The sequence below is a fragment of the Pan troglodytes genome, chromosome 10 (assembly GCF_028858775.2).
Source record: "Pan troglodytes isolate AG18354 chromosome 10, NHGRI_mPanTro3-v2.0_pri, whole genome shotgun sequence".
In the NCBI taxonomy this organism is placed as follows: Eukaryota; Metazoa; Chordata; class Mammalia; order Primates; family Hominidae; genus Pan; species Pan troglodytes.
Window position 1 is genome coordinate 129,665,628 of NC_072408.2, and position 26,890 is coordinate 129,692,517.

The following is a 26,890-nucleotide window of genomic DNA, read 5'->3' on the forward strand; positions in this document are numbered from 1 at the left end:
GAGGTCAGGAGTTCGAGACCAGCCTGGTCTGTCACTACTAAAAATACAAAAATTAGCCAGGCGCGGTAGTGGGCGCCTGTAATCCCAGCTACTTGGGAGGCTGAGGCAGGAGAATCACTTGAACCCAGGAGGCAGAGGTTGCAGTGAGCCAAGATGGCACCACTGCACTCTAGCCTGGGCAACAGAGCAAGACTCCATCTCAAAAAAAAAAGTTATTATTCTCAATACCTAGAATTTTAAATCTAGGGAAGTGAATACATAGACACAGCTTTAAAAATCAGAATCTAATATGAAAAGATGTTCAACACCACTAATTATCAGGGGAATGCAAATCAAAACCACAATGCGGGCCGGGCGCAGTGGCTCATGCCCATAATCATAGCACTTTGGGAGGCCAAGGCGGGTGGATCACTTGAGGCCAGGAGTTTGAGACAAGCCTGGCCAACATGGTGAAACCGCGTTTCTACTAAAAATACAAAAATTAGCCAGGCGTGGTGGCGGGCACCTGTAATCCCAGCTACTCGGGAGGCTGAGGTAGGAGAATTTCTGGAACCTGGGAGGCGGAGGTTGCAATGAGCCAAGATCGCACCATTGCACTCCAGCCGGGCGACAGTAATGAGACTCTGTCTCTAAACAAACAAACAAACAAACAAACAAAAAACCAAACAAACAGAAAAACCACAATGCAGTACCACCTTACTCATGCAAGAATGGCCATAATTTAAAAATCAAGAAATAATAGATGTTGGCATGGATGTGGTAAAAAGGGAACACTTTTACACTGCTGGTGGGAATGTAAACTACAACCACTATGGAAAACAGTGTGGAGGTTATCCATAAAGAACTAAAAGTAGAACTCCGATTTGATCCAACAATCCCACTACTGGGTATCTACGTGGAGGAAAAGTTTATGAAAAAGACACTTGTACACACATGTTTATAGCAGCACAATTCGCAATTGCAAAAATACAGAACCAGCGCAGATGCCCATCAATCAACTAATGGATAAAGAAAATGTGGTATATGGGCCAGGCATGGTGGCTCACGCCTATAATCCCAGCACTTTAGGAGGCCAAGGCAGGCAGATCACCTGAGGTTGGGAGTTTGAGACCAGCCTGGCCAACATGGTGAAACCCTGTCTCTACTAAAAATACAAAAAATTAGCTGGGTTTGGTGGTGCATGCCTGTAATCCCAGCTACTCAGGAGGCTGAGGCAAGAGAATCGCTTGAACCCAGGAGGCGGAGGTTGCAGTGAGCCGAGATCGTGCCATTGCACACCAGCCTGGGCAACAAGAGTGAAACTCAGTCTCAAAAAAAAAAGAAAAGAAAAAAAATTATAGCTGAAAAAAAATCAAAATTAATGTTTCAGCATTTCATCTGTCTGTCCAGAAAGAAGTTTTTTGTTTGTTTGTTTGTTTGTTTGTTTTTGAGATGGAGTCTTGCTCTGTCGCCCAGGCTGGAGTGCAGTGGTGCAATCTCAGCTCACTGCAACCTCCACCTCCCAGGTTCAAGCGATTCTCCTGCCTCAGCCTCCCAAGCAGCTGGGATTACAGGTGCGCATCACCACGCCTGGCTAATTTTTTGTTATTTTATTTTATTTTTTTTGAGACAGAGTTTTGCTCTTGTCTCCCAGTCTGGAGTGCAGTGGTGCGATCTCAGCTCACTGCAACCTCTGCCTCCCGGGTTCAAGCGATTCTCCTGCTTCAGCCTCCCAAGTAGCTGGGATTACAGGCATGTGCCACCATGCCCGGCTAATTTTTTTTTTTTTTTGTATTTTTAGTAGAGACGGGGTTTCGCCACGTTGGCCAGGCTGGTTTCGAACTCCTGAGCTTAAGTGATCCGCCCGCCTCGGCCTCCCAAAGTGCTGGGATTAAAGGCGTGGCCCCCCACGCCTGGTCAAGAAGTCTTTATGTGGAGTAAAGTTTTATAAAAGTTTTACATGGGGTAGCTGGGCGCTGTGGCTCACACCTGTAATCTCAGCACTTTGGGAGGCCGAGGTGGGCGGATCGCCTGAGGTCAGGAGTTTGAGACCATCCTGGCCAACATGGCGAAACCCCGTCTCTACTAAAAATACCAAAAAAAAAAAAAAAAATTAGCCGGGCATGGAGGCGCATGCCTGTAATCCCAGCTACTGGGGAGGCTGATGCAGGAGAATGGCTTGAACCCGGGAGGCGGTGGTTGCAATGAGTGGAGATTTGGCTACTGCACTCCAGCCTGGGCGACAAGAACGAAACTCCGTCTCAAAAAAAAAAAAAAAAGTTTTACATGGAGTAAAATCTTCATAAAAACGTGTATTGACCCAGTAAGCACTTTCTGGATTTGTGTTTACTTCTATCAAACCTGCATTTCATATGCGGTTTCCTCAGAACCCAGTTTGATAAGCTAAAGCGTACAGGCATTTCGGATCTTTTCAAGGTAAGCATATCAGCATTTCAAAGACACTGGGGAAGCAGAGAGCCTGAGCAGCGCCTTCCCCGCCCCCATCCCTCCTCTTCTCTCCTCTCCCTCTCTCTGCTGAGTTTTCATATTTATAGTATTTTGCATGTCCTGATGTTGATGAAAATCAGGATGTAGAGTTAATATTTTAGACGCCAGGAGCTTATAGCATGCTTTCCAATATTAATTGATTGTATTTTATTAATGTTGTGTTTTCTTCATCCAAAAGCAGATTTCTCATCTATGTGGAAGGCAGAAAGCAGACACCAATACTGAGTGAATACTTAACCGTAAAACTGAAAGAGGATTCTAGTTCTTCATAAACGGCACTTAATTCCAGCTGGGAGCAGAACTAGAAAGTTAATTTTTAAACATCTACACTTCATTTTCAAGTTAACCATTTTTGTGCTGAAGAAATATTTTCATGTGTAAGAAAGTAGACCTTATTGTACATATAGAAAGTTGGAATTATGCTAAGAATGAAAAAGACTTCTCTGTAAAGATACGGACTACAGTTAAATGCTAGAGAAGCTCTTTAAAAATGTGAATGTCAAATAGAGAAAGAACCCCTGCATAGAAAGTGCTGTTTTAACTATCTGATTTTTAAAAAATCTGTGCATACATTTAAATTCTAAACAATAGCTTATCAGAGTCAGCTCAAAATATATGAGAAACAGTATTCTCTCATGGTTTTAGCTTTTGACTTTGCTGTGTAAATAGACATAAGGTGCTTTGATATAAAATATAAAATGTAACCGGAAAATAGCTCGAGGTCCTTCTGTCCCAAGCTGAGCAGAGCCCCATCTTTCTGGGTCTATATTAGTCCCACCTACTGACACAAACAAAAGCTTGCTGGAAGATCGAGTTTTAGATGCATTTTTAAAAATCTTAAAGACTAAAACACTTCCATTTTAACTTGTAAAGTAATTTAATTTTTTAAAGATTATACTATATGCCTCTGTGTCTTCTCTAAAAGAATAGATCAACTTCAGTCAATAAAAGATATTTTTAATATTAAAGAAAAAATATGTTTCCTTGGTTTCTTTTTATTTTACAGGAGTAAAATAAGGAAGGAACGTTCATCACTTTAAACTGAACCTGGCAAGTTAATTTCCTCAGGAATGGGGATGTATTTTTTTAAGCATTGCAGATATCAAAGTTCTATTGTGCTGAATAAATGCCCCTTTGTTAACAGGTTTCAGTGTTACTTCAGAGATGATTTTCATGAGCCGGGAAGAGCCACCTCATTTAGCCTTTTTAATTAGGGTGCTGAAAAGAGAAGTTGGGTGAGGTTTGGTTATGTTCTTTATCAATGCGTGCTTTCTCCCTCAGGCTGGGCTGTCTAGAGCAAAACTGAGAAAGGTATAGTTGCTTCTGAGCTGCTGCCTGCCAAGTAGAAACCTAAAATGACCCTTGGGAGCGTGACTTCCAATCTAAGAATCAAAATATTAAATTTTCTCCTCCTTTTCATGTTCATGACTGCACATCAACTTGCCTAGTGAAAAGCCAACACTGAATAGATGCTAAATAGGAAAATGTCAGGGAACTAAAGGATTTGATAACAATTAAACATTATTTTATGGCTAAATGTATTTTAGCTCATAGGATTATAGTACCTACGACACCTGACACCTATTGTATCCCACCAGCTTATCGTTCCATATGCAATCCAACAATGAGAAATTTCAGCTGGGTGTGGCGGCTTATGCCTGTAATTCCAGCACTTTGGGAGCCTGAGGCAGGTGGATCACTTGAGATCAGAGGTTCGAGACCAGCCTGGCCAACATGACAAACCCCCTCTCTACTAAAAATACAAAAAATTAGCTGGGCATGGTGTCACGCACCTGTAATCCCAGCTACTTGGGAGGCTGAGGCAGGAGAATTGCTTGAACCCAGGAGGTGGAGGTTGCAATGAGCCAAGATCGTACCACTGCACTCCAGCTTGGGTGACAGAGTGAGGTCCCGTCTCAAAAAAAAAAAAAAAAAAAAAGAATGAGAAATTTAATGTTAGCAATGCATCTAGCTCAACCGAAGTTATTTATTTATTTTTTTTTTTGAGACAGAGTCTCTCTCTGTCGCCCAGGCTGGAGTGCAGTGGCGTGATCTCAGCTCACTGCAACCTCCGCCTTTCAGGTTCAAGCGATTCTCCTGCCTCAGCCTCCCGAGTAGCTGGGACTACAGGTGTGCGCCACCATGCCCAGCTAAATTTTGTATTTTTAGTAGAGACGGGGTTTCACCATATTGGCAAGGCTGGTCTTGAACTTCTGACGTTGTGATCCACCTTCTCGGCCTCCCAAAGTGCTGGGATTACAGATGTAAGCCACTGCACCTGGCCCAAACTGAGTCATTTAAATGACAGGATTTTGTTTGTTTTTATGGCTAAATAGTATTCCATTGTGTATATATATACTACTTTTTTTTTTTTTGAGACGGAGTCTCACTCTGTTGCCCAGGCTGGAGTGCAGTGGCTCAATTCCAGCTCACTGCAACCTCCACCTCCCGAGTTCAAGCAATTCTCCTGCCTCAGTCTCCTGAGAAGCTAGGATTACAGGTGCCCACCACCACTCCTGGCTAACTTTTTGTTTTTTTTAGTAGAGACGGGGTTTCGTCATGTTGGCCAGGCTGGTGTTGAACTCCTGGCCTAATGTGATCCTCCCAACTCAGCCTCCCAAAGTGCTGGGATTACAGGCGTGAGCCACCACATTTCTTTATCCACTCATCTGTTGATGGGCATTTAGGTTGCTTCCACATCTTGGCTGTTGTGAGCAGTGCTGCAGTGAACGTGGAGTGCAGATACCCCTGACCTAAGCTTTGAGCAATTTCTGTTAGAGAGGCAGTCTCCTTTTTTTTTCTATACTTTAATGGATGCACAGAGGCAGTCTCATAGCGTATTTGAAATAGTTACAAGATAAAACTAGATTTTAGCATTTATGTCTTATCACCAACATTCTTAAGATCAACACATCTGAAGAGGAGGCAAATGAATTATACTACAATCTGCCTGCCAGAAATAATCTCAGCATTGGAAAAGACTGATATAAGGGTATTTTTAGAATCTGTGAATGGATTTTTTTTTTAATTTTATTTTTAGTGACAGGGTCTCACTCTGTCACCCAGCCTGGAGGGCAGTGGTATCATCATAGCTCACTGTAGCCTCAAACTCTTGGGCTCAAGTGATTCTCCTGCTTCAGCCTCCCAATTAGCGAGGACTCCAGGCACGTGCCACCATGCCTAATTTTTTTTTTCTTTAGAGGGAGTCTCACTCTGTCACCCAGGCTGAAGTGCAGTGGCACGATGTCAGCTCACTGCAACCTCCATCTCCCAGATTCAAGAGATTCTTCTGCCTCCCGAATAGCTGGGATTACAGGCACCTGCCACCATGCCCGGCTAATTTTTGTATTTTTAGTAGAGACGGGGTTTCACCATGTTGGCCAGGCTGGTCTCGAACTCCTGACCTCAGGTGATCCGCCCACCTCAGCCTCCCAAAGTGCTGGGGTTACAGGTGTGAGCCCCCGCGCCCAGCCAACAGATATTTAAAAACAGAAATAGAAATACCCCCAAAGAAAAAAAGTTCTGAATTAAGATAAAACATAAACACTAAAAGCAGCTTTACCCCAAAAGTGCCAAGAGAATGCGTCTAGAACTTCTTGGCTGTGTGGGATAAGGTTGGCTCCATACATTCCAGGAAGGAGACTGAAGACTGAATCCTTGTTATGTTCTGGCAAACTGATCCTGGAGTTTTCTCCTGTGGCTTTGTGTGGTTTGACACCTGTAGCTGGGGTGGTGGGTTTGCAGTGTTGTACTTTTGTTTCTCTTGAGCCATTTGATGATGATTTTGTTAGGACACATTGCAGGAAAGTTCATTATTCTAGGCCTTCAACAGAATAATCTTAGCAACCTCCAGTGTGATAGAGAACAGAGTGAACAGGATCAAAATAAGAAACCAGACACATTCATCAAGAAGGCAGCTGACAAGGAGGTTTAAAAACCAGAATGGGGCCAGGTGCAGTGGCCCACGCCTGTAATCCCAGCACTTAGAGAGGCCAAAGCTCGCACATCATTTGAGGTCAGGAGTTCGAGACCAGCCTGGCCAACATGGCGAAACCACCTCTCTACTAAAAATACAAAAATTAGCTGGGCGTGGTGGTGGATGCCTGTAATCCCAGCTACTCAGGAGGCTGAGGCACAAGAATCACTTCAACCTGGGAGGCAGAAGTTGCAGTGTGCTGAGATTGAGCCATGCCTCCAGCCTGGGCAACAGAGCCAGACTCTGTCTCAAACAAACAAACAAACAAACAAAAAACACCCAGAATGGTCTTTGAGAGAAGTTGATTGAATGAAAAGTGTACATGAATCAGTTCTCTAAAGGATGATGTCTGGGTTCTCAGCCAGATGCATGCTTAAGAAACCCAACCACAACAACAACAAAAAGAAACCCAACAAAAAATCAAATAATTTTGAGCACACAGTAGGTGCTTTGCTGGCCACTGGAGACACAACAATGAGCGAAGCAGACAATCTAGTCGTAGAAACACACTAATCTAAGAATCCCACACATAGTTCACAAGAGACTGGTTAGTGCTACAAAAGAAAGCTTTGAGATATGATGACAGCTTATAATAGGGACTCAGGTGAAGGGTGGAGTGTTAAGAGAATGCTTCCTTAAAGAAGTGACATCTGAGCCAAGAGTTAAAGACAAGTGGATGCTAAGTAGGGCGAACAGGAAGCAGAAGAGAATTCCAGGCAGTAGGAACAGCATGTGCAAAGGCTCTGAGGTGGGAGGGAACATGACGCATCTGGGACCTGATGGGCCAGGATGGTGCAAGATGAAGCCAGGGACAGAGGCTGGGGCCAGATCATGCATACGAGTCGATGAGTCAGTGTGGGTGTGGTAGCATACCATGTTTTAGTGGGCCAGATGATGTAAACTCTCCTGTGCATCTTGGATTTTCCTTAAAACGAGGTCTTATTTGTGTTCCAATTGCTTTGCTTTTGTAATAGGGGTGAGCAGGAATTCAACAGCCCTCGAGATACACCAAAACAGAACCCTGATTCTGATGGCATGAAGAATCTCAGGCCGGGAGCAGTGGCTCCTGCCTGTAATGCCAGCACTTTGGGAGGCTAAGGTGGGAGGATTGCTTGAGTCCAGGAGTTCAAGACCAGTCTGGGCAACGTGGTGAGACCCCCGTCTCAACAAAAAATTTAAAAATTAGCCAGGCATGGTGGTGCACACCTGTGGTCCCAGCTATTCTGGAGGCTGAGGTGGGAGGATCACTTGAGCCCAGGAGGTTGAGGCTGCAATGAGCCATAATCCAGCCACTGCACTCCAGCAGGGGTAACAGAGCAAGCAAGACCCTGTATCCGCCCCCGCCAAAAAGCCAGTCAGTGACAGGGACAATAGTAGACCAGGCCTCCTGCCTGAAGATGTTAGAGAGATGAACCAGAAAAATTAAGAGTGGGGAAGTTTGGGCCAGGCACGGTGGCTCATGCCTGTAATCCCAACACTTTGGGAGGTCGAGGCAGGTGGATCACCTGAGGTTGGGAGTTCGAGACCAGCTTGACCAACATGGTGAAACCCTGTCTCTACAAAAAATACAAAAATTAGCCAGGCTGTGGTGGCGCACACCTGTAATCTCAGCTACTCAGGAGGCTAAGGCAGGAGAATTGCTGGAACCCAGGAGGCGAAGGTTGCTGTGAGCTGAGATCATGCCACTGCACTCCAGCCTGGGTGACAGAGGGCAACCCTGTCTCAAAAATAAAAACAAACAAACAAACAAAAGAGTGGGGAAGTTTGTATCCTTATGTCCTCAGTGATGCTCTTTCGTGAGATCAGCTGTATGTTGAAGTATACCAAAGGAGATATTTGTTTACTCACTCTTTCAGCCCTTCATTTCACATACATTTATTGAACATTGCTATGTGCCAGGTGCCCCGCTAGGCACTGAGTACATAAAACTAAGTAAGACAGGGTGGCCCTCTAATAGCTCAAAATCTTACCTACAAGCACATAAAGTACAATCCCTTAGAGATGTATTAGGAGAGTGCTCTCGGGTCCCAAACAGCAAGCCCAAGGTAGTATAGTACTGAAAGTCACAGACCACAAAATGTAGTCCAAATGGCATGGGTGTTGAGAGCACTGGCTTTGAAATCAGGCACATCTGGGTCTGGATCCCGAATGCAGAGTTTACCAGTTGTGTGAACCTGGGCTAAACTCTCTGAACCTGAGCTTGTTTGTTGCTCTGTAAAAAAAATACCATCAAGAGGCCAGGTGCAGTGGCTTCGGCCTGTAATCCCAGTACTTTCAAGGTGGGCGAATTCACTTGAGCCCAGGAATTTGAGACCAGCCTGGACAACTTAGCAAGACTCTGTCTCTACAAAAAAATTTTAAAAATTAGCTGGGCATGGCCGGGCGCAGTGGCTCACGCCTGTAATCCCAGGACTTTGGGAAGCCGAGGTGGGTAGATCACGAGGTCAAGAGATCGAGACCATCCTGGCCAACATGGTGAAACTCTGTCTCTACTAAAAATACAAAAATTAGCTGGGCGTGGTGGCGGGCACCTGTAGTCCCAGCTACTTGGGAGGCTGAGGCAGGAGAATTGCTTGAACCCGGGAGGCAGAGGTTGCAGTGAGCCGAGATCGTGCCACTGCACTCCAGCCTGGTGGCAGAGTGAGACTCCATCTCAAAAAAAAAAAAATTAGCTGGGCATGATAGTGCATCCCTCCAGTTCCAGCTACTTAGGAGGCTGAGGTGGGAGGATCACTTGAGCCCAGGAGGCAGAAATTGCAGTGAGCTATGATTATGCCACTGCATTCCGGCCTGGGTAACGAAGCCAGACCCTGTCTTAAAAAAAATAAATTAATTAAAATAAAGTTGTTGATGCTTTATTTTTTATTTATTTATTTTGAGAGAAGGTTTCACTCTGTTGTCTAGGCTGGAGTGCAGTGGCATGATCTCAGCTTACTGCAACCTCTGCCTTGCAGGCCTAAGTGATCCTCCCACCTCAGCCTCCTGAGTAGCTGGGACTACAGGCACACCATCACAGCAGCTAAGTTTTTCGTATTTTTTGGTAGAGATGGGGTTTCACCATGTTGCCCAGGATGGTCTCGAACTCCTGAGCTCAAGTGATCCACCTGCCTCAGCCTCCCAAAGTGCTCGGAATACAGGCGTGAGCCACTGTGCCGAGCCTCATCAACAACTTTAAAGAAGAATGAGTGAGATACTGTTTAACAGATGCTGAGCCTGGTGCCCGGCACAGTAATAGGCTCTGTGATTATTTAAAAAGCCAGTTGCTAATGGGAAGTCACTATGGCAGATGTGCTAGACCTAGAGGGGCTGTTGCCTGGTTGAAAAGGGATGCTGTATATGCGTGAAGGGTCACAGGAGAACCACTTTTGTTCCGTGTGGAAAAAGGAGTGTGAGAAACAGCTGGAGTACCGCGAAAAGCCCCTTTACTGTGGTCTTTATTAGAGCACAGCTATCAACTAAGTTGACTAAGTTACATATGAAGGGTTTAGCCCAGTGCCTGCCAAATAATAAGCATTCAATACATATCAGCTATTGTGATTCTACCGTTATTCTGATAAAGAAGCTTTTTAGTGATTGGAATTAGAGAAAACAGGATTAATTTCTCCTTTTGGTGGAGTGACAGGAGAGTCTTGGCAAATGTTATCTTTTGGGGTCAGCTCTAGCTCTTGGGCTGGAGGGTGAGGAATCAGTTAAAGAAAAGGGTCCCTGGCGGAGTGCGGTGGCTCACGCCTGTAATCCCAACACTTTGGGAGGCCGAGGCGGGCGGATCACCTGAGGTCGGGAGTTCGAGACCAGCCTGACCAACACGGAGAAACTCTGTCTCTACTAAAAATACAAAATTAGCCAGGCGCGGTGGCACATGCCTGTAATTCCAGCTATTTGGGAGGCTGAGGCAGGAGAATTGCTTGAACCCAGGAGGCGGAGGTTGTGGTGAGGTGAGATCGTGCCATTGCACTCCAGCCTAGGCAACAAGAGTGAAGCTCGGTTAAAAAAAAAGAAAAGAAAGAAAGAGAAGAAAAGAAAAGAAAGAAAGAAAGAGAAAGAAAGAAGAGAGAGAAAGAGACAAAAGAAAGAAAAGAAGGAGGAAGGAAAGGGAAAGGGAAAGGAAAGGAAAGGAAAGGGTCCCTGACCTCAGACAGGTTACAGTCTCACTAGGGAGACAAGGGTCAGGATTACGTGGGCGTCATTTTCCTCCTTACAGGCAGGCGGTGCCTCTCCCTTCAAAAGCAAGGGACCTTTATGCATGATTCCACATCTGCATTCCGATAGGAAAGGGAAACAGCAGAAACACAATACCCATCTGAGAGCTACGCTTAGAGAGGACTCTGGGCTTTTATTTATTTTTTTACTTCAGTCTTGTGACCAGTAATTTTAAGGGAAAGCCAATAATAATGTTTTTAAAAAGCCTCACGCCACCCCTGGCGGCATCTCCTCGGTGTACTTTGCTGTTCAGATCCGCCTGCCTTCTGTGCCAGCCTAATACCGCCCGGCCTCAGCCCCCATTGTCCCTGGCGCTGGCGAGGTGTCCGGTTGCGGAGCCGGCTGCGTCTCTGGAAATGCATCCTGCATCCCCGCATGGATAACAGCTGCAGCTATGTCAGAATTGCACAAAGAGGGGAGAGTGTCATTGTGTGCCTTTTGACACATACGTTAAGACCAAAAAGGAAAAAAAGCGTCTATCTGTGCTGCCACCGACCAGACTCATGGAGGCCAGATTTTCTCCAATTAACCAGATCTTGCCCTGGTGCAGACAAGACTTAGTGAGTTCGGGGGAGGGGTGGGGAGAGGGAATTGGCTGGGGTCCCTACCCTGGGTGGAAGGAGGGAGGGGTTCCCCCTCCCCCTTCCCCTCCCCTCCCCTCCGGGTTTAGGGAGGGGATTAGAGGTGGGGAGGAGCTGGGGGGGCGTTTGGTCTGTGCCCCAACCTTGCGAGTGAGGTGGGGGTTGGAGGTGTGCGGGGGGCGGGGCGTGTGCCGGGGTCGCCGCGGGATGGGGGGTTGGGGATGTGCGGGGAGAGGCGCGTGTCCCGAGATCGCGGGGGGCGGGGTTGGAGGTGTGCGGGGGAGGGGCGTGCCCTGGAGTTGGGGGCGGGGCGAGGCGGGCTCCTCCCCGGCGGGCGGGCCCGGGCGCGGCGCGGTGGCCTCGCGGTGCCTAGGCTGGGGCTGCCGGACCGTGAGGCTGTGAGTCGCGCGGACGGAGCCGGACAAAAGCGGGCGGCGGCGGCAGGATGAACAGCATCAAGAACGTGCCGGCGCGGGTGCTGAGCCGCAGGCCGGGCCACAGCCTGGAGGCCGAGCGCGAGCAGTTCGACAAGACCCAGGCGAGCGGGCGGCGGGCGGCGGGCGGCGGGCGGCGGGCGGCGGCGGGCGGGCAAGCGGCGTCCCTGACCCCTCACGCGCGAACGGCTGGGGCCCGGGAGGCGCCGGCCAGGGGCGGGGGACGGCGCGGGGGCAGGGCCTGTGTCCGCCCGGGCTCTCCGAGAGCTCCGCTGCCGCCCCCCGCCGGCCTCCGCGGCCCGAGCCGACCGGCGCGCAGGTGAACCGGAAGCCGCGCTCCCCGCTCCCGCCGGGCGCTCGGGCCCAGAGGCGCCGGGGCTGAGGGGGCCGGGGTCAGGGTGTGCGCGGGCCGGGAGCGCCGGAGCTGAGGCGGCGGGGGACGGAGATGGGGCCGGGGTTGGGTGTGCGCGAGCCCAGCGCGCCGGGGATCGAGGGGGCTGGGGATCCAGGTGCTCCCGGGGCCGGCGCGGCCCGACTGGGGTCCCCGACCTTCCGTGCCGCTCCTTGCCGGCTCCTGCCCCTGTCTCCTACCCCCTGAAACCGATGCCCCCACGGGCAATTTCCTTAAAGGAAATTCCTTAAACTCCCAGCTTCCTTCTCTCGTGAGCGGTTTCCCAGGGCTGCACAGTCTCCTATTATTTGCTGGGTGAAAAGCTTCTCGTATGTCGCCAGACTTGTTTGCCCGAGCGCTGCCCACGTATAAATAGGTGCACACCCCCTCATTAAATACCGGCGCCCGACAGACAGAAACTTCCTGGGGCTCCCTTCCTGCGCCTCCCACGCTTGTAACTCTTCCAGATGATGCCTATCCTGGGAAGGCGTTAGAAATGAAATAAGGGCGCGGGTGTGCGTTTTGTACTTGTGTTTGTGCCGGGGACCCACGATGCAGACGTTGCTGCGTTTCTGGTTTCCTGTTGCTTTTTATTTTACAAACTCTTGAAGTGCTCTCAGGCTTGGGGGATGGGCGGTGGAGGGGGGCATACTTGTTTATTTGCCAAAATAAGTCAACCAAGACTGAAATGGCTGAAAAATTTTACTCTAGAGGTAAAGGAAGCCAGAGGACCCCTCCCACTCCTGTCTAAAGCAGGTTGGTGACATTTGCGTTTGTGGCGGCTATTTGCAAGTTCCGTCCCACTTGTCCTTGCAGAGAGCTATGACTTCTGCGGTTGCCTTCACACCTAGTTAGCACACGCACTCTACAACAGCTTTCGTTTTGAAATGAGAGAGAACGCAGGGAGACCTTCTAACCTTTGTGCTTGGGATTGACCCAGAAAGCGATAATAAATCCTGAGGATATCAAGGCTTTAGAAATGCCAAGTGCTGGAACCCAGGTGGCTGCAAATTACCAATTTATCCTTGTGATCTTCATCACCATCAACTGGTTCAGCCCGGATAGCCCGTCATTTTAAAAAAATTTAAAGTCACCAATACATAATTAATTGTGCCAGGAACTTGTAGATCATAGGGAGAAAACCTGAATTGGCAGACAGATCTGGATGTTGTCAGAAACTTTGTTTATTCACTGAGTTTTTTCTCGTGCCTTTGAGGAGGTATAAAGAGGTCTGATTGCTACATGGAGGAGATGGGATGTGAAGGACCAACTTCATTGATCTTACTCTTAAATGATAAGAAGTCAAGGGCAACCTTCCTGAGTGTCAAAGAGAGAATCTCTGATACAGGAGCACACATTTTAGTGGTTGGTTTGATACACAAGAAGGTGGATTTTTTTTTTTTTTTTTTTTTTAAAGACAGAGTCTCTCTCGTTGCCCAGGCTGGAGTGCAATGGCATGATCTCAGCTCGCTGCAACCTCCGCCTCCCGGGTTCAAGTGATTCTCCTGCCTCAGCCTCCCAAGTGGCTGGGACTACAAGCGTGCGCCACCACACCTGGCTAATTTTTGTGTTTGCAGTAGAGAAGGTGTTTCACCATGTTGGACAGGCTGGTCTCGAACTCCTGACCTCAGGCGATCCACCCGCCTCACCTCGGCCTCCCGAGGTGTTGGGATTACAGGCGCCTCTCCGAAGGTGGATTATTTTGTTTTGTTTTGCTCTGGTTTTTTCTCAGAGGCTAAGAGGGCCACTAACAATGAATAACTTTGTAATGGGTGAATGTCACAGGTCTTACCTATTCTAGGGCCCCATTTTCTGGAAAGTTGGAGTTTGAGTTCATTGTCTGGGTTTGCTCGTCTTCACAGTGACTTATTGAGGAATGTAAGAATGAGGTTTTGTACGTGGTTAATATTTAATTAGATCGTTCCCAGAAATAATCAGGTGAGCCGCCAGCCAGGTCCCGTGGTGGAAAAGGACCTGGAGAGCTGAGGTTGCTACTTCCATGTCTCCTTCTGGACAGAAAATAGCACATGCAGTCCAGGGACCTGGCTTCCTTTGTAATACGCTGCTTGTCTTGCATTGACCACAGCACTGTGTGCTGTGGCAGGAGCACTAGGCTGGCTTAGAATTTAAATATTCACTAGCCTGCCAGCCTCACTTTCCTCCCCTGGGCTTCTGGGTCAGGAGGAAGATAATTGCTTTCCTGTGAGCTTTTTTGACAGGACACACCCTGTTTGCAAATATCTGTGGGGTTAGCGCTCAGGAGTGTGAAGAGAGGCGATCATGTGCCTGCTGGGAGCTGGTGCCTGTGATTGTTGCATGGTGTGTGTGTATAATCCCAGGGGAATGTCCAGAAAACCAGTGTATGCTTTTCTTCCGTATGACTTTAGTCCCTTTGGTAAAAAAAAAAAAAAAATCCTTTTCAAAATGGAGGTGACAAACTTTTATTGTCTTGTTGCTGTTGTTTTCTGAATACAGAATACTACAAAATACAGCATGCCTGTATTTGGAACCTGAACACTGCCTGTACCATTTAAAAAGAGGGTGTGGTATCATCATAAAGGCACTAGTAGGTAGATAGACCTAGGCTCTAGCCTGTGTCCCTGGCAAGTTGCTTAACTTGTAAATCTATGTCCTTGTCTGAAAAAAAAACCATACAGATCGTTCCAGCTATCGTATAGGGCTGTTGTAAGGTGTAAGAGAGAGACCGTGTGGCAGCTAGAACCTGTGACTACGTTAATGACTTAGTAAGGCGTTGCAGGTGGAATTAGAGTTTTTCATCAGCTGAGATGGTCCTTGAGATGGGGCGATTCTCCTGGGCTACCAGGTGGGCTCAGTGTAATCACAAAGGTCTTTAAATGTGGACAAGGGAGGCAGGAGAGGAGGTCGGACTGAGGCCATGTGAGAAAGACTCACTGCCTGCTGCTGGGGAGGAGCCACTAGCCAAGGAGTATGGGCATCCTCCACAGCCTGGAAAAGGCGAGGAAATGGATTCTTCCCTAGAGCCTCCAGGAGGAAACACAGCCTTTCTGACACTTTGCTTTTAGTCCTGTGAGACCTGTTTTAGACTTCCGACCTCCAGAACTGCGAGTTTGTGTGATTTGTTATGGCAGCCATAAGGAACTAATACATCCAGTATGTAAACATGAAACAGCACCTGGGACATAGAAGGGCCTCAGCAGATACTCGGCCCAGCCGTCTTTCTCCCTTCCCTTCCTCGGCTGAAAAGTTTAACATCTAGAGAAGAAAGCATCTTTGAAGCATATCATGAAGAAGGACTCAGTTAGGAGTACTGGAAATGCTAATGGTGAGTCCTGCCTTTTCCTGATCTGTGAACCTTTCTGCTTCACTGGGCCTCAGTTTCCACTGCAGGCCCAGAGGATGGAGATCAAGCCCAGAATATTCCTCTCAGGTTAGGATGAGAGAAACCCTTTACTACACTGCAAGGCCTCTGGCCACTGCTGAGTGAGCCAAGTCTGGCAGGTGAGCATTAACTGTAGACATGAAACTACCCAGGTGTGAGGGGTTCCTGTGGGGCAGGGACTGTCTAGGGCAGCAATATGTGGAAACAGTTCATAGGTCCAATTTTCCAGGTCGGTGACATACATGCTTAGCATCCCCCGTGAAACCAAAATCCTGTCAAGATTAACATTTATTGACAACTGAGGGCTTCTCAGCCCCGGCACACAGTAGAGCAGTGTTGTCCAGGAGGAACCAGAGGCAAGCCACGTGTGTACTTTTAGATTGTCTAGTAACTACTAGAAAAGTCAACAGAAACGGGTGAGATTAACTGTAATAGCATATTTTATTTAACCCAGTATATCCAAAAGCTAGCCCTTTCAACATGTAATTGCCACAAAAATTATGAATAGGAGAATTTACATTCTTTTTCTCCTAAATCTTTGAAATAGGTATGTACTGGACACTCCCAGCTGATCTCAGTCTGGACTTACCACCTTTCCAATACTCACAGCCCGCACCGGCCAGCGGCTACCGTGCCGGACAATGCAAGTGTTAGAATCACCTGGTGGCTTTTAGAAAAGGGCAACATTTACGTGTATAGGAGTGATTTGCCCGCAGCATGGCATGGGCGTTGAGCTCGTTGTTCCTGGGCATGCGCACTGCTGTCTCGCCCCGTGACATCCTCTGCTCGGTTCCACCCCATCAGCCCACATGGTGATGCCCTCGTGGTGATGCCCGGCAGGCCGCTGACTTCCCGACCCCTGGGCTGCATATTGCCTCCCTGGCAGAGCTATTCCAGAGGCTGTTCTTGGTCCAGGTTGGGGTGGGAAGGGGCCACCCATCCTTGACCTCCCCCTCCCTGTCTCTGATGTGTTTTGATGCCCATGACACATTCCTGAGCGCCGCTTGCTGTCTTACCATTTGGCCTGTTCCTGTAGCTTTGGGGTGTGCCCCAGGAAGGTCCGAGTCATCTTTGTACCCTCTAAGAGGTGGAGAGATGCGAACTGTGGCCACGTGTGGAATGGTAGGGCAGTCAAGAGCAAGCTCCAGGTTCAGCCCCTGGCTCTGTCCCTTCACCACTCTGCCTCAGTTTCCTCATCTACAAAATGGGGGCAATAATACTACACACCTCCTGGAGTGGTTGTGAAGATTTACAGGTGTTCATAGTGCCTGGTGTGTAGTGAATGCCGTGTAAGTGTTGGCTGTTATGTTGTGTTCGGAAGAGCAGGCTGGGCTGAAAGAGAGAAACAAGCTCCCTGTTGAGCTCTGCCCGGTGCCCTTAGATTAGCTGTAAGCGGAGGCCTTGTGTGCTGGGGCGGTTGGGGAGAAAAGTGGATCTGCACAGAGGTTGGGGGGACTCAGGCAGGTGGGGACAGCCCTTCCCTGGAAGAGTGAGCCCAGAGGTGCCACATTATGAAGGCTCTCCAGGGTTGGGAGGATATTCTGGGGGACGACAGCCTCAGGAGGTGCAGACAAAGCCAGCAGGAGCCTTGCCTGGCAGAACTGCTCACCCTCTGAATAGGGACAGGCGCAGACGAGGCCCCTTCTCTGACCTGATCCAGACGCCAGCCTCCCAGCCAGCGCTGCACCGGTCATTCGTGAATGAAACCCAGCTGGCCACTGGATCCCAGCAGCTTAAAGTGGAAAGCCTCTGAGTGGAGTCCAGGCCTGCTTGGCCAAGGGACAGGGATACCCAGCCGGCTAACCTGAGACGCCTTGGCTGCTCTGTTGGCAATGCCCTTACCCGCCCCCTCCCCGCCCAACTTGGTAATCTGCGATGCCAACTTGAATATCACCTCCTCTGTGCAGCCACCCGCTGCCGTCCTCCTGCCCAAGCCTCTCTGTGCTGCCCAGTCCTCATGACATTATTTGCGCTGCTTCCACATCTGCCCTAACACGCTGCAGCTGGCCCAGCAGAACGGGAGGAAGCAGACAGACATGGGGTGGGCGCATGTGTAGACCAGGCTCGCCTGAGAAGTGGGAGTGTGTCACCTCCTTGCCGAGTTCCCTGAGCAACTGCTCAGACCTGCACCAGCCACCTACCCTGGGGTCCTCAGGCAGGGCCACGTCGTAAGTGGCTGGATGAGTGGATGCTCAGGGGCCGGTGGTCTCCCTTCTTTGATGCTGTCTTCTTGGTGAGGTCTGAAAGGCTCATGGCCATCCATTCTAGGGAATGACTGAGGCCTGGAGAAAAGTTTATTTGGGGCGAGATTGTTTTTTCTCTGGCTAAAATAAACATGATCCTCAAACTGCAGTAGGTTCATCTGCTTGGAGGTGACTCAGGCTCCTGGCTTTTGGGACAGACGGGTTTGTGGAGTGATGTCACCAGGGCCCAGGGAATGAAACTGCACGACCTGGCTGCCTGTCACTTCCAGAGCCAGCCTGGCAGAGGGGTGACGCAGGAACAGTCCTCCTACTACTGGGTGTCACCCACAAAGCCTGGGGCGGAGGTGGCAGTGGGTCAGGCGGCAACATTGTAACCAGTGTCCTGGGGAACCTGGGCTCTCATGCTCCCCTCGGGAGCTTTCCTAAACGCTGAAATGACGGAGTGGCCAGGACCAAGCAGGCCTGGGTGAGAGTGAGGGGAGATACAGGTTAAATGGAGCGGAGCAGTTGCCCCGACTTCCTGTCTGCTGGAGCTGACCCAGCTGTCCACCTCGCTGCTTTGCATGTGGCCATATCCCGGCCTCCTCAGCTACAGAAACCCTGTGTTTGCTCTGTCAATGGCCTTTGAGGGGACAAACGCATTTGAATGAGATCTCTCTGTCCTTCAACCAACTCTTTGGAAATGTTAAAGCAAAATAACCTACCGCTCTGCCAGCGTCCGTCCGTGTGCCCCAGCTCTTTGAAGAACGTTCTTGTCCCTGCCAAGTGCTGCTGTTAGGTGCCACGATAATACAGCACAAGGAGGCTTACGTCTGATTCATTTCAGCGTTGATTTTAAAAATAGAAATTGTTTTATAGTTACTTTTACTCTGCAGCTCTAGTGGATAAATTATTAGCTGGAGAAGGGGAGACTCAGTGCCCTGAAGTCGTCCAGTACTTGTCTTTGAAAGAGCTCTTGTCCTTCGAGTGTTCACCCTTCCATTTGCCCAGTGGGGATTTGCTGACAGCCAGATGTTGGTTTGGGCCTAGAGATACAGCAGGAAGGAAGATGTCCCTGTATTCGGGGGTTGGAGGTGGGGACAGAGTATGATCGGTGGACAGACAACTCCGGAGCCTCCTGGGCCACAGGGTGCTGCGGGGTTGGCGTGTGGGGCAGCCGCTGCCTGGAGCCTCCCAGCTCAGTTGCCTGGCTTTGCTGACAGTGCCCATTCCTGCGGTCTGTTTCCATCTGGACTCCACATCAGGCCTGGGCCAGCAGCCTCTCGGGAGCGTCCCCTGCCTCACCCTGATCTCCCCTCTTCTGAAGCAGCACTCACTGAGATGCTCGCCAGGGTGTGCCCCATGAGTCTCAGTCCAGGGACCAGTGCAGCTCTGGACTGCTCACGAGTCAGCGGGCTCTGTCTGGCCTGATTGTTCCTGGAAGCAGGGCAGGTGTATCCTGAGGGCTTGGGCTCCCCCTGGCCACTGGACTGAGCTGAAGGCCACAGCCCAGAGGCAGATGCCCTCGCCCCAAGGGATGGGGGTAGTGGGAAGGCCCCTTGGCTCTGCCAGCCCCAAGGCCTTCGTTAACTTGAGATTTGAACAAATCCTGATCCGGAGCCCACTCGCAATTTGGAGGCATGTTAGCAGGCCCTTGGGGGAGTGGGGTTCCTGTGGTGGGACAATAAGGATGTCTATGTTGACACACTTCTCCCGCACCCAGGCCTACCCCGCACCCTGAACTGTGAAGGCCATGCAGCCCAGGGCCGCCTGGGAGGGGCCTGAGGGGCTCCATCTCCATCTCTGGTCCATGTCTGGCCCACATTTTTTTGTTATTTATGACCTTGGACAGGTGGTTAACCTGCAGCCTCAATGTCCTCCCTTGCCCGCCTGCTCCGAGGTTCCTTGTGAACATTAATGAGGCAACACTGGAACAATGCTGTCTGCTCGGGGGCCCAGTACAAGGCTGAGCTCAATAAAATTGAATTTATTAATAGGTTATTGAGACCTGTCTGCTGGCCTTATGGCATAGAGTATGTTCTTACACACTTGGCGATGCCAGCTATCCTGAGTGTATCTGCAGAGCCTCACCTGCCCCCTGGGCCCCTGGGTACACCTGAGCTTTGTCCCCACTCTCTGTCCTTAAAGGTCAGGCCCCTCCTGCTGCCAGCACTGGGCAGGATAAGAGCAGGCTCAGAGAGTTGTGAGCAGGTGGCCCCTGGGGCATGGGTGTGGACTCCGAGGATTTTTCGAGACCCGAAAAGCTGCAGGGTCTGTGGAACCAGGCAGGAGCTGACCTCGCTCTGCGTCTGCCCCTCTCTGCTGTCTCTGCGGACCCTCCAACTCCCTTCTGCAAGGTGTCTCACGGCTGCTGTGGAACCCTCTATTATTGTTTTGTTTTGTTTGAGATGGAGTTTAGCTCTGTTGCCCAGGCTGGAGTGCAGTGGTGCTATCATGGCTCACTGCAGCCTGGAACTCCTGGACCCAAGCCATGCTCAGCCTTCTAAGTAGCAGGGGACTACAGCCGTGCACCACTACACCCGGCTAAGTTTTAAATTATTTTTGGTAGAGATGGGGTCTTGCTAGGCTGGCCTTGAACTCCTGGGCTCAAGTGATCTCCCACCTCAGCCTCCCAAAGTGCTGGGATTATAGGCGTGCGCCACTGTGCCTGGTCCCCCTCCATTATCACTTCTGTCCTGCTTCCTCCAGAGACCTCCCCTGACCCAGCCAGACACCCCTCCCTGTTGTGCCCAGCAGTGGGAAGAACAGCATCCTCCTCCTCATGCTCTCATGCTGCACATTATCACTGCATCCACTGCAGAGCCCTGGTCCCACAGCCACTCACAGCTGTGTGGAAACTGCCCTGCCAGGCTGTGTGTGAGGCCCCTGCTTCTTGGGAGCTGGATGGGAGCTGTGGGTGCTGAGTAGCGGACAGACCCCGGGGCGGTCACATGTGTCCTTATGATCTTCCTTTCTCTAGCACTGGGTTTTTCCACCCTGAGCTGAGGTCCATAATCAATCCCTTCCACTCCTCAAAGGCTGCGCTGCCCCGAAGGGGTGTCTCTGGCAGCTGACCAGACAGCCTCTGGCCTGTGTCAGAGCTGCTGGGTTGTTCTGCCCGAGGGGCCACACGGGGCACAAATGCAGGCTAGAGAGAACCCAGGGACGGGCCTGGGCAGCCCTCTACCTCCCATGGCACGCTGCAGTCTCCCCACCTTCAAAATGGGGAGAACTGCGTTCACCCCACTCGGCAGCTATGAGGACAGCATGCTGAGAACCTCAGCACCCAGAACCAAGTATTGCTGGCAGTTGGACCTGCCTCGGGACTGTAAGCCTCAGAGCAGAGCTGTGTCAAGGACCCCCTGTGTGGATTTCAGCACAGAGTGAGCCCCTGAGCGCCTGCGCTGCTGCGGCCCCTCAGACCCCTGGAGCCACTTCCGCAAGGGAGGGTCAGCAGCAGACGGGAGTAGGTGGGACATCACTGGGACCTGGCCGGGCTTCTCCTGGGACAGGGCTTAGCTGCTACTGCCTGGTCAGAGGCGAGGCCCACGGAGCAGCCACAGACTCCCACTGTGCGAGCACTGTGCCTCCTTGTGTGGCGCTCTGAGCCTGGTGCACACATCTGCCCATCCTAGACACAACGGGGCTGTGTTCCCAGAGCCAGCCGGCACCCTGCCCGGGAGGGCCCTGCTGCCACGGATCCTGTCCCCTGCCGCCAGCGCGGGGAGCAGGCAGCACTGAGGCCCAGGCGCACAGGAGACCATGCCATGTGCCCAAGGCATGCCCCGTCATGCTGCATTCCTGGGGCCTCCCTCCTGCCATGAAAGTCATTTGCGTGCCAGGCACTGTTGAGGAGCTGGGGGTTCAGCAGCACCTATAGGCCGATCTGCTTCCCCTCGTGTTGCTGACTGCTGGGTGAGGGGAGAGGGTGATAAATAAGGAAACACTCCACTGTCTGAGGGTGCCCAGCCCTCAGAGACCATCCATCCAGGAGGTGCAGATTTCAACAGGGCGGCTGCAGGAGGGTGTGAGGGTGCAGGGTGTGGGGAGCTGGAGCTCTGCTGAGTGGGCATCTGGAGCCTAGGGCCTGGGGACACGGGTGGCTGCACCTTGGCCTCACTGTGTCTTTCCTCGCAAAGAGGAGAGGGCAGCCCATTCCCCCAGAATGTGTTCTCTGCTTCTAGGGTCCCTATCTCAGCCCCATCCCGGGGTTTCCTCAGTGTCTGGAGAAACCCCCGCATCTCTGTGTCTACAGCCTCTCTGGTGCCAGGTCTGCACCAGTCACTTCGCCTCCACCCTTCTTGCCAGGAATCTTCCGAACCAGGTGGCAGCTCAGGTGTCGGCAGCTGGGGATGGGGTTACACACCCCGGAGACGGACACGCCTGGCTCGTGACAGGACAGCTGCTTGCCAATGAGCTGGGGAAAGTCACAGCCCCTGCCTCCTGCCCTGGGAGCCCCTCCCCACGGGAGGAACTGCCTGGGGGCTGTTCAGAGTCACTAAGGACACAGGTTGTGGAATCAGACAGACCTGGCTTTGAACACTGCCTTTATCCTTATTAGCTGTACAGACAAGTATATAAGCCTTCTGTGCCTCAGTTTCCTCACCAGGAAAATGGGTTAGTCACCACTTCCCTGGGCTGTTGCTGGGAGGCGAGTTGCCCATGCCTGGCTGGGGCTGGGCACTCAGGATCCTTATCATCATAGCTGCTGTTGTGAGCAATATTCTGCCTCTGGGGGCATGACACTCTCAGCCATGGCTTCTCACAGTTGGTGGATACAAGTTTCTTCAAGGAAGGAGCTGAGGCCTGGGGGCCACTGGCTGGGCAGCCCTCAGGATCAGGCCCACCAGAGCCTCTGTGCGTTTCCTCAGGTCGTGGTTCCTTGAGATGGGACCGCAGCTCCTCCCCGACTACAGGGAGCAGGGCTCAGGGCAGCCCCAGGACACCTGCCTGGGAGGGTCCAGTACAATGGGCCCTGTGTGTGAAAGGGGGCCAGCATCGTGCTAGGGGCTGGGGGCGGCCCAGAGGCTGCCTGGCCCAGCCCCGCAGTCCCCCAGCTCCCATCTGAGGTCCCACCAGGAAGGGCCCCCCAGCTTCCTGGGCTGGCTTTTCTCACAGAGGAAATTCCACAGCAGACCCTAATTGGATGTCCTCTGCTCCGGTGTTGGGTGGGAGAGTGCAGTGGTGTCGGGGGAGAAGGCGCAGGAGCGCTGCACTGTCCTGCAAGCCGGCTCCCTGCCCTTCAAGGCCTGCCTGGCTCAGGCCAGCCTGTGGCTCAGGAGCCCAGCTGCCTGGGCTGAGGCTGGGGGCTGCATGTCCCATCTCAGTGTCTGCATCTGTCGAGGCCCTGTCCCTCCCGCCCATGGCCTGGACAGCTCTTCTCAGTTCACAGACATTGGTGGTGGGGGACAGAGGTTTAGCAGACCTGTTCCCTCATGAGAAATACCCCATGCCCCACGGAGCCAGGGCCGGGTTGTAGTGATGGTACCGCCGTGAGCCCTCCTCGAGAGCACAGTCACGTCCAGGAAGCCTACTCGGAAAAGGAGGCAGTAGCCGGGGGTGGGGAGGGGTGAGACTGCCATAGGTGGAGCGGGAGGGATGCTGAGATTCTGGCCTTGGTCAAGTGTGAAGGTGCCACTTGCGCAGCTCCGGGTGACAGCTGCAGACCCCACTCCTGCCTTCCTCCGCCCCTGGCTGGGCTGCAGGTGGCAGCAGGAGCTTGACACAGTTTGACAGGGCGAGGCCCCACCCAGGAGAGGGGCAGCCTATGGGGCAGTGGGCCACAGGCCCTGGGCTTTGCCTAAGTTTCCTGGGAATGCCTCCCAAGAGAGTGGGGACAATGTGATGTGCACCCTTCATGGGGTGCCGCAAAGGCCAGGTGGGCCCCAGCCGGGGGCTCCAGTCTCAGCTGCTTTTCCCCAAGGGGAGATGGGGCCGGAGGACACCACACTGGGCCATGACCTGGGGCTCAGGGCACCACATCTGCCAGGAGAGTCAAGTCGTGCAGGTTTTGGGCAGGATGGCCTCCCGGAGCCATAGCCCAGCTTTGGTCCTTGTCCCCTGACTCCTGGAGCTCTTGGTGTTCACTGTAGTTCCAGCTGCACTGATCAGGCACAGGGAAGTCCTTCAGAGGCTTAGGTTGAGGGGATTCCTGTCTCCCCCATCGCTCCACTGGCCTTGAACCCAGGCAGAATCCTGTTCAGTGTTGTGCTTCTCCCCCTTGGGGTGGTGTCTCCTGGGGTGGCTGCCTGGGGCTCTAAACACTGCTCCTTTGTCCCTCACAGGCCATCAGCATCAGCAAAGCCATCAACACCCAGGAGGCCCCCGTGAAGGAGAAGCACGCCCGGCGTATCCTTGGCCGGCTCTTGGACCCAGGAGTCGGGTGTGGATGTGGGAGCAGCGTAGTGCTGCAGGTGGCCTGCGGTCAGCTGTGCCGGGGTCACAAGTTCCCTCACTGAGCCCGGGGAGGAGGGTCCTGTGCAGCTTGGCTCCTTCTCATCTCAGTCTCATCACAAAAACGCCCCCATTGGGCCCAGTGATTTCCTTGTCTTGCCCTAACTCCTGTCCCCTTGGCTGGACACTGGAGCTCTGGTGACCCGGGGTTGATGGGCACATGGTTGGGGGCCGGCCCTCTTCCGGCGGCCCTGGCCTCTGTCAGCCGGGTTTGCTGAGCCCCCGTGCTCCAGTCTCTGCTTCCACACTTGGCCTTGACATTGCAGGCATCATTCTGGGCACACACCACGAGAAGGGGGCTTTCACCTTCTGGTCCTACGCCATTGGGCTGCCGCTGCCCAGCAGCTCCATTCTCAGCTGGAAGTTCTGCCACGTCCTCCACAAGGTCCTTCGAGACGGGCACCCCAATGTGAGTAGCAGCTGCTGCCTCTGCTCCCCGGAGCTGGGGCACTGTCCCGTGGACATGCGGGCTCTGGCCCTGTTCCTGTCCCCGTAGCTCCGGGCTGTTCCTCCCGCCTCGGGTGGGGAGTGCGTGTCTCAGGGCCCTGCCACACGGTCCTGGACACTCCCCCACTCCCGTATTCCCTGCGCTGCAGGTGCTGCATGACTGCCAGCGGTACCGCAGCAACATCCGGGAGATTGGAGACCTGTGGGTAGGTCCAGTCATTCTAGGTCCTGCCTGGCATTCGGGGCTTTCCTGAGCGTGTGGGGCTGGGCGAAGGGTGGCTCCCTGTGGGCAGTTCCCTGCGGGTGGCTGGGTTTTCCCAGGGGCGACAGTGGGAGGGGCAGCACGGGGAGATGCTGCCTGCCTTTGAGGGCCTGGCCCAGGGTGCTCCACACGCATAACCAGTGGGCCCTCCAGCTCCGAAGTTACCCGGGCCCTTTAGTCCTCACGAGTTGGGAAATGTGGCAAGACCACAGCCCGGGCACCTCGGTGGTTAGAGAGCCTGTGGCAGGGCGCAGGTTCCTGGGCTCCCCCAGACCTGCTGCTGAAGAATCAGGACTGGAGGTCTGCATTTTGAGCACACACACAGTAAGGCCTGAGAGCCCTGGGGGGCCTGCAATCTGGATGCACTGTAAGACCTCAGGAGTTAGAGATGTCCCTGGTGGGCAGAGGGCCTTGGCCTGGTTCTCTCTGGAGCACTGTGGGGGGCTCGTCTGCCTGGCCAGGGACATAGGAGCAGGGCAGGCCCTGGACCGGGTACCCACAGGGAGGCCTGACCAGGGCGTTATCCAACCCAGAACCACTGCCCGGACTCACTTCCCTTGAAGCGAGGAAAACACTGCCCATGGTGCCACCTGCAGATGCAGGCCCAGCTGGCCTGGCCGCAGGGGCCGTGGGGCTGGAGGAGGGAGCAGGGAGGATGTGTCTAGGCGCCCGTCGGGACGTGCCTCCCTGCCAGCACCAGCACTTTAATAAAGCGTCCCTGCTCAGAACTGGCCTGCCGCCCTGGACAAAGAGCTCTCTTCCCACAAGAGTTTCTTTGGCAGGAATGACAAGGAGGAAGATTAAGGGAAAAAGCTAGAGACAGAGAGGGTGGTTGGTGGAGGCCAGGAGAAGACGTTTGTTGAATGAAGAAGTGCCCGGTGGTGGGTCACTCTCATGCCCAGGTCCTTGAGGACTCTTGGACGTGTTCACGAGCCGTGGCCCCTCACCCTGTCTGTCTTCACACAGGGACATTTGCATGACCGCTACGGACAGCTGGTGAATGTCTACACCAAGCTGCTGCTGACCAAGATCTCCTTCCACCTCAAGGTGGTTTCCTCGGGGGAGTCATGGGGCTGAGGGATCCGTGGGCTTTTCCCACTGTGACGTTATGGCACATGTTGGGACATCGAGGGTGGGATCTGTCCTCTTCATGAGTCTTTCCATTCACCTTCTTGTCCCAACTATGACTAAAGGGGAGACAGGGAAGCCAGGGCATCATGAAGCTCCTAGAACACTGCAGGCATTTCCGTGGACGTGGGCATGGGCTTCCCCAGGCGTTTCCGTGGACGTGGGCATGGGCTTCCCCAGGCGTTTCTGTGGACGTGGGCATGGGCTTCCCCAGGCGTTTCTGTGGACATGAGTGCTGGGCTTCCTCAGTCTCTGCTGTGCTGGCCGGGTGCTCCCCTCCTCCCAACCCCCTCCACTGCCCTCTGCCACCTATGTGGACCACAGCCTGGGTCTGCCAAGAGCAGGGCCCAGGGCCCAGTGTGGAGCCCCCTGGTTCAGTGGCCGCTGGGTGGGTGGGGGGGCCTGGTTCAGTGGCCGCTGGGTGCGGGGGCCCTGGTTCAGTGGCCGCTGGGTGGGGGGGGCCCTGGTTCAGTGGCCGCTGAGGGGGGGGCCTGGTTCAGTGGCCGCTGGGTGCCAGGGCCCCTGGTTCAGTGGCTGCTGGGTGGGGGGCCCTGGTTCAGTGGTCGCTGGGTTGGGGGGGGGCCTGGTTCAGTGGCCGCTGGGTTGGGGGGGGGCCTGGTCCAGTGGCCGCTGGGTGGGGGGGGGCCTGGTCCAGTGGCCGCTGGGTGGGGGGGGCCCTGGTTCAGTGGCCGCTGGGTGGTGGTGGGGCCCTGGTTCAGTGGCCGCTGGGTGGTGGGGGGGCCCTGTTTCAGTGGCCGCTGGGTGGGGGGCCCTGGTTCAGTGGCCGCTGGGTGGGGGGGCCCTTGTTCAGTGGCCGCTGGGTGGGGGCGGCCCTGGTTTGGTGGCCGCTGGGTGGGGGGGCCTGGTTCGGTGGCCGCTGGGTGGAGGGGCCTGGTTCGGTGGCCGCTGGGTGTGGGGGGGCCCTGGTTCAGGGGCCGTTGGGTGGGGGGGCCTGGTTCGGTGGCCGCTGGGTGGAGGGGCCTGGTT

The 26,890-nt window shown here is 52.9% G+C and overlaps 2 protein-coding genes across 37 annotated transcripts in view; both read left to right on the forward strand.

Moving 5' to 3' along the window:
- CCDC62 (coiled-coil domain containing 62) overlaps nucleotides 1-3,628 on the forward strand; it is a 53,030-nt gene extending 49,402 nt beyond the window's left edge. For 14 of the 26 annotated variants that reach the window (XM_063786117.1, XM_063786125.1, XM_063786103.1 and 11 more), the window contains one exon: nucleotides 2,669-3,462. Coding sequence is in view for 7 of the 26 variants with exons in the window: in XM_063786125.1 (XP_063642195.1) it covers nucleotides 2,669-2,716 (48 nt within the window). In the remaining 19 variants the exon portion in view is untranslated. Of the gene's footprint in view, nucleotides 1-2,665 lie in introns of all 26 variants that reach the window. The other 12 variants (XM_063786096.1, XM_063786106.1, XM_063786108.1 and 9 more) reach the window with 2 other exon arrangements.
- Nucleotides 3,629-10,889: 7,261 nt separating this feature from the next.
- HIP1R (huntingtin interacting protein 1 related) overlaps nucleotides 10,890-26,890 on the forward strand; it is a 28,408-nt gene continuing 12,407 nt past the window's right edge. For 4 of the 11 annotated variants that reach the window (XM_063785170.1, XM_016924464.3, XM_063785171.1 and 1 more), the window contains exons 1-5: nucleotides 11,557-11,782; nucleotides 23,898-23,961; nucleotides 24,333-24,475; nucleotides 24,663-24,719; nucleotides 25,742-25,822. In XM_063785170.1, coding sequence (XP_063641240.1) covers nucleotides 11,690-11,782; nucleotides 23,898-23,961; nucleotides 24,333-24,475; nucleotides 24,663-24,719; nucleotides 25,742-25,822 — 438 coding nt within the window. In that variant the 5' untranslated portion in view covers nucleotides 11,557-11,689. Of the gene's footprint in view, nucleotides 11,224-11,556; nucleotides 11,783-15,113; nucleotides 15,374-23,897; nucleotides 23,962-24,332; nucleotides 24,476-24,662; nucleotides 24,720-25,741; nucleotides 25,823-26,890 lie in introns of those variants that run through there. The other 7 variants (XM_063785172.1, XM_016924469.3, XM_054663741.2 and 4 more) reach the window with 6 other exon arrangements.